Here is an 11253-nt window from a genome sequence, read left to right on the forward strand (position 1 = left end):
CGCGGGTGCACGGCCGATAAAATCCGGGTGACCGGGTGCAACAAAGGCCAAAAAAGTGCACCTTCTGATTTTCCGATGCATTCTGTTTTGCATACATTGCACTCTAAACGTATTCTGCACAAGCATTTTACATTTTTCGGGTGCAGTTCGGATTTTTTCGGGGTGCACTTTTAAAAGTTTGAAAAAATCTTGCGGGTGCACTCGCCATACTTTCCACAGTGGAATATAAAGGTATTTGAGTCCCCAATTAAACCTTCGCTGTTTTTTTCTAATAGCTTGTGTTTAATTTCTAACAATAAATTATTTGCTTTGTATGGGTTGGAATCCATGAACCTTTCCCCTTTTGCCGAGTTATTGGCTTATGGCTGGCAGAGCAAAAAAGAAATCGGGTACAGCCTCACCTCGCAAAAGATCTCGCAAATCTAACAGCAGCAAAGAGCGAACAACACGACAGCAATCAGCGTCACCTGATAGAAGTGACCAATCACCCACCAAATCTGTGGGAAGTCCAAACAAAAGGGCAAAAAGGGAAGTCGGTGAAGAATTAGGAGCCTCAAATTCGGACTCTCTTCTTGTAAACGTTTTGAAAAAAGACAGCAAAACCATGCAGAAAGGTATTTTATATTTAAATACATTTATTTTGTAGTTACCTAATCAAGTATTTTAGCTTTGTAAATTATTAGTCAATATTTTTTTTTTGTATTTTAAGCTGCTTTAAAAAAGGCTCCAACATTGTCAGCAAAAGGCGAGGCCCAAGTGATTCAAAAGCTTGCCACATATGTCGCAAATGTAAGTCGTTTCTGCTTTTTTAAGGCTTTTGAAATATTTGTGTAATAATCGTATATTAAATGTACCTTCTATAACATTACTACATGTTATGCAAATGTTTTAATTACCTTTTGTCGTTTCACAGATGGAGATAGACACTCCACATATGGAAGCAGGAATTGAACAATACTACAACGTTAAAATTCAGGACCTTAATGTTGTAGTTAATGAAAAGGCTCAAAATGTTAGAAGACTGCAAGCTCAAAGGAATGAGCTAAATGCAAAAGGTACTTGTATTAAACATAAACAGCATGATTGTGTGACACCCTGATGCCACATACCCAAAATTTAAAAAAAAGTTCAGCAATCCGATAACAATGACATCATTATTTTACTAAAACATACAAAATAGATTTATTGAACTTATAAATATGATTTTTCCTAGGTTATTATTATGTTAAAATTTAGAAATTTAATTAACATTAGTAATTACCTGATATTGTGATGAATTTACTATTCAAGGTTGAAATTACTGCATTGATCGGCAAATCATGGCTAAACTAATTTTATATTTACTGAGTGGACATATTATCTCACATCCCTACCTCAGAGCATCTAAATCTGAACAGAGTTTTACTAGCAATTTGCACAAAGCTGTATTCCTTAACATGTTACAAGCATTAATTGATCTTAAACTTTTATTTTTCAGTTCGTTTGTTGCGAGAAGAACTGCAGCTTTTGCAAGAGCAGGGATCTTACGTTGGTGAGGTCGTCAAACCGATCGATAAAAAGAAGGTTCTGGTTAAAGTTCACCCTGAGGGAAAATTTGTTGTCGACATTGACAAAGCAATCAAAATCGAAGATGTAATTCTTGTTTGTTACTGTTTTCAGCTAATAATCCCATACAGTTAGGCATCATTTTGAACAGTTTGAATAACTCTTTATTCATTTTCAACATCGTAAGGGTATTTGAAACATTTAAAATGCTACCAACTTCTTTAACTGTTTCAACTAAATAATTAGTTGTCAAAATGATAAATAATGTGTAATTTTTCAGGTGACTGCAAACTGCCGTGTTGCGTTACGAAGTGACAGCTACGTTCTGCACAAGATACTTCCCAACAAAGTGGACCCACTTGTGTCTCTCATGATGGTGGAAAAAGTTCCAGACTCAACTTATGAGATGGTTGGAGGTCTCGATAAACAGGTAGCTTCAAGAATAAAGTGTTAGCAAATAGGTGCTGTAGTTGATATGAATAAGAAGGCGCTGGCTCTTAAGGCAAGAGCCAACGGGTGCCTATGGTCTCTTACACATTCTTAATCAAAACTGACTCCAAAGTTAAGACCACAAAAGTATATAATTTTAAGCAATATATTCACAAATCTTGGAACACGTGATATAATAACATGGTGATTCAAGCTGTTATTCTATAAGCCGTATTTATAAGAAATGCGAAAAGCAGCGAGTTCGGCTCTTGGTCATATATCAGTGGACACAGGTCGCGTGTGTAGTGACGTCAGTTGATTAAAATAAACTTCAATTGTTGCCAGATATTTCGAACACAAAGTATCGCGTTCCGATACCAAATTATGTCATTACTATGCATAAAACATTCAAAATAGAATTGCTACAACTCAATTTTTTTTTAGTTTAATAGGCTAAAACTTCCAGTTGCCAACCTTTTTTTTTAAATGTTACCTTTCACATTTTAATCACTGTGTTGAATCGCAAATCAAAGCTAAAAATTATTGTGTCAATTTGTATCGGATCTGTTCGTATGCCAGCCTGGTATCGGACAAGTAATTACTACCCTGGGCATTGACTCCTATTGTCAAGTGATAGTTTTTAGCAATTTCTATACCGTTTACTCGGTTGAGCATCTGATTATTTTCATGATGTATTTTATTACTTACGTTTTTTTAATTAATGAGCACCATTTTATATATTGGGGGTAAATCTGATATTTATCTTTGTTATAACTTATGGGTATACAAAAAGGTTAAGAACCCTTGGTTTACTCGGCTGAGCATCTGATTAATTTTTATGCTCGTCAAACACTTCCAGATCAAAGAGATCAAGGAGGTGATTGAGCTTCCGGTCAAACATCCTGAGTTGTTTGAAGCTCTTGGCATCGCTCAACCAAAAGGTGTTCTGCTGTACGGACCTCCTGGCACAGGTCAGTGTATAAATAGCGATGCGTGCATCCCACTTTTGTCAAGCAAGGCTAAGGTATAGAGAAGCAAGTCTAAATGACGATTGTGTTTGTTTACATTAGCGTGCATCACAAAAAAAAATTTAACCTATAAAACGTATAGATTTTTACTTGCTGATTTAGCTCATTGATTCCATAACACTTTCAAGGTGAACACAATAAGACCTACAAAGCAACAAAATATCTAAATCACAAATAATGATTGCGTTTTATTACATAAATAATATAATGTTAACATTAACATGAATATATTAGCGATTTTATTACTTTCAACGACATAAAATATTGACAACACCTAGTGGTTTGGCATTCTATATATCACATTATTACTGTTTGTTGAACAATAATATTAAAATTTAAAAGATCCCTTAAAAAGGATAAAAATTGCTGTAAAACAAAGGTATCACACACTTACAACATGTTTTTAAGTTGAACCATAATGTACAACCCTAGAATGAATATTATTGGTTATAGAAGTTGTATAAAGTTTATAAATTATTACCTATATATGAAGAATTACACCAAACATTCAAGTACATACATCAAAAATTTCCCTAATTTTATCTTTTTTTTACTTTTAATTCTTTCTATAATAATTCAAACATTATATATTTTCTCTTTTGTTGCTTGATATAAATGGTATAATTGTCCACAATCTTGACTTTAAAATTTCCCATGTTACAAAACTATTCCTTGTATTCGTTGCAGGCAAAACGTTGTTGGCTCGAGCTGTTGCTCATCACACCGACTGTACATTCATCAGGTAAGCGCCACAAACGAAAAAATATTCCATTTGCCATATATTAAAATGGAGGCCTGTTACGGTACTCTGGTTTCTCTTCATAACTCGGATAAATCTTTCGCCTTTTACTAAAGATTTCCGTGGAGAGGAGCATTACAATGAGTCTTTTATAATTTTTCTCCCCCACTACTGTGGGGTTACCATTCATTATTATTTTGTTTCAATTCTGTATTTCCGTACTAGGGGTATATAAGCCATCAATCAAAATATATCCACACTAGTTTTTACACAGAAAATTTGTGCCAGCTGTGTACGTATTGGTAGCCTACTTTCCCAGTTTAGATAACTGATTCAAAACTATCCTATTGATTCTTTTTCGTCTAGTGTCGGTAACGTTATGCTTCGCTAATTGATACTTTGTTTACCATATTATATATTGGGGGCAAATCGGATATTCGTCTTTGCTAAAAGGGTTACAGACGAAAAAGGTTTAAGAAACCCTGTTCTAATTGAATAAACTTACATAATTCAGTAGAATCCTGCCTTTTTTTAGGGAAACTTGTTTATACTTGCTCACCAATTCTTACTCACCACCACAAACAGAAGGGTAAAATGTTTACCTTCTGCCTTGCGCATCAGAAATTCCCGGCCTCTTTCTTGGCCAATGGGAAGAACCCGACCACAACCATTAACTTGTACTTACTTTCTATTAGTTAAGTTCACTTTGGTGGACAAAAATAAAGCTCGGATTATTGTTTAAACACATTATCAAATGTTGCCTGATACAAGATATTAATGGCTGGAGGTTGTATTTAGACGTAGAATGATTATCAAAGCCCATACAGAAGTCGGTATCATTTTCAACGTTTAAAATAACTTTTTACCCATTTTCAACATATATGCTGTTTATTACGTCTTACTACAACCTCCAAACATTATGTTCCAAAGTTCCCTGATACTATTGCCACTAAAATTTAGGGTTTCTGGTTCTGAGTTGGTGCAAAAGTTTATTGGTGAGGGTTCACGAATGGTTCGTGAGTTGTTCGTGATGGCTCGTGAGCACGCGCCTTCCATCATATTCATGGATGAGATTGATTCGATTGGTTCCTCACGGTTGGAAGGTGGTCATGGAGGTGGCGATTCTGAGGTGCAACGAACAATGCTGGAACTGCTCAACCAGCTGGATGGTTTCGAAGCTCACCAGAACATTAAGGTTAAGTCTTGACATTTTGTATTAAGCACAACGATTGTAAGTAGGGAATTTTAGAACGTATGTATATTTTAACGACTGTGGAAGATAAAAAAACGTACAATAATTTGAGTACATGGTGCACCAGCAATTCAAGCACATTCACTTCATGTTTAAATAAGGTGATACAAAATAACATAGTCAAGGTTTCGTTTCGTAAAATATTTTAAAAGAACAAATATTAAAATAAATTACTAAACCATGCAGCAAAGTACTAAGCTTCGTAATAAGCTACATCGCAACAGTTAAGCTTCTACAAACCCGACTTTAAAGTAGCTGAACCTACCAACCGTTAACACATATAACTTGTTATTGTTTAGGTTGTGATGGCGACCAACAGGATCGACATCCTCGACTCTGCTCTGCTCCGACCTGGACGAATCGATCGTAAAATCGAGTTTCCACCTCCGAACGAAGAGGTGGGTGGAATAACAACTTAACAAAATAACATACACAAAAATATATTGCAACAACTTGACAAAATATCTCGCAACATACACTGCTTTTAAACAATTCTATCTCACCACAATTCTCGCAATATTTTGAATTACTGTTGGGGCTTGTTTTTTTATTCTTATTTATTAGTATTGGTTTAACGGCAATCAGTTGGCAGTCTAACTTTTGTCTATACAAGAAGTAAATTAGAAATTGTTTTGTTCTGAAACGAGCCGCAGCGACCTAAATATTGCGGCTTTAGTGTCTGGCTTCAGCATGCGATTAACTTAACGACTGTATAAAAGGGCGTATATTTATAGAATTCACAACCATTGGCAGCAGGTTTCTGCTTGTCGATCACTGTTCCAATGGCAAGTAAATTAACAATAAATCTCAAAGTTTAAGCAACAAACAGGGGTTACTGGTTTCATCGATATTTTACTTAGGAACTGACGATTCCAGTACAGGCGAAATATATATTCCTTTAAGAAATGTCTGATCCTGGTTTTACTCAAGTTTTTAAACTTTAAGTTTTATTGTTTAACTTACGACTGGTAACTGGCAACCTCCTACACCTGGTTTCTATAGAACCACTGGCAATTATTTAATGGTGTACGCCCCAAGCAAATTTATTCTTCCAAATGTCGTCCCTGTTTGTTGCTGGCCATAACTTGCAGACAACATAACAGTGCGTAGTTTCGAAGTACAGTACAGTACAATTTACACGTATTTGTAGGGCGCGATATGCCTATGGGGCGGCCACGCCAGTCGGGCGATATGTACAGAAAATACGTGGCTGACAGAGATTGGAACATGTCACTTATGCTTCACCCCTGCCTGGCGCTTAACCACATCTAAGATTGCAAACATTTAGCACGAGAATAGACTTCATTAATACATATTCACTATATAGCGTTAAAAGATTTCGTAAAATACACTGACCGACTTCCATCTAGGCTCGACTTGACATCTTGCGCATCCACTCACGTAAGATGAACTTGACCAGAGGAATCAACCTGCGTAAGATTGCTGAGCAGATGCCAGGAGCCTCAGGTGCTGAGGTGAAGGGGGTCTGCACCGAAGCTGGGATGTACGCGCTCAGGGAGAGGAGGGTTCATGTCACTCAGGAGGACTTTGAGATGGCTGTTGCCAAGGTAACCACCATACTTAATTGACCGGATCACTGTGGGGTAGGTGTCCTGGCATTTTTTCTGGGTAACATCGGGATTTTGGAGGGCAGTAAAATATTAAAATTATTACTTACACTAAAACTTACATTATTACTTACACCATAAACAAAGTGGTAAAAATGTTGACCTTCTGCCGATGCGCAGTTCAACTTTGGCCCTACCTCCGATCGTTTGTCCCTAAGGACTGGACCTGAACATTACTGACATATAAGGCATTCCCAGCCTACTTTCTGGCCAATGGGAAGAATACTGCCACTGCACATTCACCCTCTTTTACATTTTACTTTCTTTTAGTTAGTAACCAGCAGTATGGAATTGTTAAAAGCCACAGTGGTTTCAAATGCTGTTAGATCGTAAATAGTTTACATCGATGTTGAAAGTTTACACTTTAACGCTTTGTCACATACCACGGAAATAGTTTAGCATTTTAAGTTACTATGTAAAGAGATTACAATTGTCAAGCAATGAAGTTTTAAGGCAGCCAACTGTAAATTGTAAAGGCTGAATAGCGTATGGTGAACATTTTTCAACCACATATTGTGGGTTGATTGAATTGCTGAATATCCACCATATTTAGTTAACGTAAATTGACCGAATACGGGCTGTAAAGTTGCAGATGGACTCGGGACTCTACGAAATCGCAATTTTAACTGGAGTCGGGCTTGGATAATATTTTGAGCCGACTCAGTAGCCTTTTTTAACACAGTGCTTCATTTTAAACTAAAACCAATTTGACTTTTTAAACACCATTTTGGCATACTTTATTAGTCCACTGAACCTTGCAACAATTATCAGTTCGTTCCACACAGCAAACCCTAAACATCTTGCCAACCTTGTTTCAGATTATGCAGAAAGACACGGAGAGGAATATGTCGATCAAAAAGTTGTGGAAGTAGATTGAATCAAGACCCCCCCCCCCCCCCCCCCCCAAAATAAACATTTACCCCCCTATGTTGTTCAAGCGAGGGACCAATACACTATTTGTTGTAACAAGAAAATTATTAGGTCATTTGCTATTGTTTGGCGATAAATACAAGCTGCTGTTAAAATGTTGCCTACGGATTCAGTGATGTCGAGGTTTAGCTGTTGGATGACTTTTGCTTTGTACAGAAAATCAACTTTTACTTCATCCAGTTTATCAAACGGAGCGAAGCCATGCTGCCTCGATTGTGATAGAATACTGTAGTTATTTTTCATTTCCGTCAAAAAGCGGAAAAGCTGAATGGTAAAATTTTGCCGGAAGAACAATTGTACCATTGAAACAATGCCTGACAGCAACAGCATATTCACTTAATAATAAACGTACTAAAAATTAAAAAAACTCGAATAATTGCAGTAATAACAAACAAATATCAATTGGTTGTTTTGTAGTTGGGAAATTTTAGTTTTTTTACAAAGAATTTTTTGAAACTATTGGTTACTTAACTTCTTTCGTAGGTTGAAGGGCGGAGTGTTTTCGAAATGTTAGGTCGGCTATAAGTCGCTTGTTTAATATTTCAACTAATGTTGGTGTGGCGTGGTAATAATAATGGGAAGTCGTTTGAAGGCTGAATACTGCTTCGCGGAAATCTTGACTCGACCGATCTTCATCAACTTATTAGACTGGAATAACTATATAAGCTGTACAGCGTCCTATGCTAGCGCGGCTGTTTAAAGAATATCAGTTGCATAATTAAGCAGTGTATTGGAAGCATACGATTTGGCAATACTATTGTTGTGAATTAGATATTCAAGTTTGTTATTGTATTGAGGATTTTAATACGGTAACGATGGGCGTTTATCTCAAACTTTTTTTTATATGGCAAGCATCTTTGAATGAATATGGGAAGAACGTCGCAAATAAATATAACACTAGATTGCGTATTTGTATAACCATCCCGTCAATAAGACGCACAACAGAGAAATGGTGTGCTCAGACTACAAGAGGATGTCCTATGGAACAAGGTTAAACATCAGTATATCCGTGCTTGTATTACACAAGCAACTTTTAAGGTATAGTCAGTTGGTAGCAATAAACGTTATGATTCTTTGGTGGAGCAAGTGTGCTTGTTCTTGACATGTTTCTACCCAAAGGTTAAAAGACACAAACAAATATCTTCCAACACATCGTTTATTTTGAACTTTGTATGAACAATCGATTTTACGCAAAATTGTAAACACCAGAACAGCATAACTTTGTACAATCAACAAAAATAAAAATATATTAGTCATTTGGAGGTTTAAATAAAAAGGTGCGTTTGCAAGGTTTCTTAGTAGCATTGATACAGAAGCTTCATTTATAGTCGGGTTCACATTCAGATGAATATAAAAGAGTTGGGCAAAACAATGTAAACCAAAATTTCGCTTATTTTATTTTAGGGAGCCTTTGACAAATTATAAAGTAAGCAAATAATTCTAAATGATGGATGATAATGTGGTGACTTCTGAAGCAAAAGATTAGTATAAAAAAAGGTTTAAAAAATCAATCGCAGTATAAATATAAATACAATCTTGCGATTGGACAAGAGTATTCAAAGCAGGGCATCTTGTGGTTCGCTCAGGTGCCTATATCTACTTTCCGTATATATTGGCTGCTCTGGTGTGAGTTGCACCCGGTCATCCGTTTGATTCCAAAACGCTGAACTTAAACCCTTTTTGTTTCGAAATCTGAAATAAAAGAAAGGTTTAGACATCAGAATAGTACTTTATGCATCGATAGTGCTGTGTTGGTGGCAAAAATATATACCTATACACTTTGACGTAATTTTTACTGCTTAAGGTATTAGAATAAAAAGGTTATTCCCTTTGGTAATTTACCTGAAAGAAACCGCTACAGCTGCTATTATGACGAGAACAATCAGGATAACAATGACCGCGATTACTCCAGCGGTGAGTTGGCCACTTGAGGTAGCTAGCTTAACGTGGCCACCAGATGTCGCGTTGGAGCCTGCTGAAATAAATAAGTTTGATTTAATGATGAATATTTAGCAATTCCCTGACCATATGTACATTTAATGTGGGATATATAACAAAAGGCGCATCTATTTAGTTATTTTATCGGCGGTTAGAGGATTATATATAACTGTATAACACCAAAAGTTAAAAAAAAATACAAAATTTGTACTACATTGTTGGTAATTTTATTAGTTTAAATACAAGCGCCGTTATTTAGTTTCTGTTACCTTCGTTGTTCAAATCAGTGGTTTGGTGAACTTTTGCAGATGGCTTCTCAGCGCTAGATTTTGTTTCTTTTGTGAATCCAGATGTTTGTGTTGTTTCGGGAAACGCTTTTGTGCTAGATTCGCTTTCTGTCGAGCCTATTGTTGCTTTTGTTGTTGTTGTTCCTGTTGTTGTTGCTGTTGCCTGAGTGGTTGTTGTTGTAGCTTTTGTTGTTGTTGCTATTGTTGTTGACTGCTTTGTGTTTGTGCTTGTTTGTAGTTTTGTTGTTGTCACTGGAGCACAAACTGAAGGGTTGGAGAATATTTCGTCCCAAACTTGATTTGATCCACATCGGTACTACAACAACAACAGAGTGATTGGATTAGTAATGATCATAAAAGTAAAATAACAAACGATGAAACACTGCTTATAATAACTCGATATTTTATCGTTGCAAACATATCTTATCATTGTAAATAAATAGTGGAGCATAATGGTTGGAGGTTTTAGTAAGACGTGCTGTAAAGGAATAAATGTTATTCAAAGGTTCACAAATGCAGCCTACTTCTATATGGGCTTAATTACAACCTCCAGTCATTATCTTTAGATTTATTCGAAACGTTCACGAAATGCAACCTACTTCTGTATGGACTTTGGTATTCTTATTATGTAATTAAAAAGCAAATTTTAGCAAACCATTGTGTCTAAGCTGAAACACTTTATTCTATTTGAATAAGAAACTGATGATGCCTTATAGGCGTAATATATATATTTCTGTAAGATTTTAAGAAATGATTTTATGTTTTATCTGTTTTAATAAATAAACAGTCTTAAGACCATTGTGTATATATATGAACTGCGTGTGCAGTAACAGTTCTGCCGGCTTATGGTATACACTTGAATGCATTTCGCGTTTGTGCGATGTGCGCGCGCACCCACCTGTCGTGAAACTTGGTTGCTATGGCGACAGGTTGCGTTGACAACCGACCCGTACAAAGTGGAGCAAGTTGGAAATGTTAAGGATTCGTGCTTTGTGATGTTGGGGAGCGGACCTTCGCACTTGCGGGCTGCAAACAAAAAATAAAACTTGCTCGATAATATGTAGAGCATTATATATTACCAGCTAAGTGCGTTTTGTATTTATGCTGTATGATGTCTGTGCTTGTGTGACAGAATTATCGTCTATGTCGAAGCAACGCTAAATCACATCCAAGTGTTACAAGCTAATTAGCGTTTTCTTGTTATCATCTCTCAGCTGTCAGCATTTTGATTTTGTGTACATAAGACGCGTAGTCCGCTTGAAAACTAATCTTCTTAGTTACCGACTTTGTACTGTTTAATGTTGATATTTGCAAGTGGCATCTGCTATATGCTAACTTGTTTCGCCGATCTGAAACGGGTTGACAGTTTGAAACGGGTTGTTCATCCATCAACTTATACAATTCTAATCACCAGAGCGTCTTGTGGTTGGCTCGCGAGTAAGAAACGCAACCTTGAAATTGGAGTCAGAACGAAAAC

General features: G+C 36.3%; 1 protein-coding gene and 1 non-coding gene across 2 annotated transcripts; both read left to right on the forward strand.

Annotated features, from left to right (window-relative positions):
• The first annotated feature begins 279 nt into the window (after positions 1-279).
• On the forward strand, positions 280-7513 carry LOC146131767 (26S proteasome regulatory subunit 8). Its single transcript, XM_083397442.1, has 11 exons — positions 280-614; positions 710-789; positions 914-1055; positions 1478-1632; positions 1826-1975; positions 2834-2945; positions 3690-3744; positions 4702-4936; positions 5293-5391; positions 6364-6561; positions 7440-7513. The coding sequence occupies exons 1-11, from the start codon at positions 362-364 to the stop codon at positions 7491-7493; spliced, it is 1533 nt and encodes a 510-aa protein (XP_083253568.1). The 5' UTR covers positions 280-361; the 3' UTR covers positions 7494-7513.
• LOC146131768 (U5 spliceosomal RNA) lies at positions 3806-3921 on the forward strand. Its single transcript, XR_014501712.1, has one exon. It is a non-coding gene; the product is annotated as a U5 spliceosomal RNA (small nuclear RNA).
• Positions 7514-11253: the final 3740 nt, after the last annotated feature.

This window comes from Ascidiella aspersa, chromosome 9 (assembly GCF_963924565.1).
Source record: "Ascidiella aspersa chromosome 9, kaAscAspe10.2, whole genome shotgun sequence".
NCBI classification, from domain to species: domain Eukaryota; kingdom Metazoa; phylum Chordata; class Ascidiacea; order Phlebobranchia; family Ascidiidae; genus Ascidiella; species Ascidiella aspersa.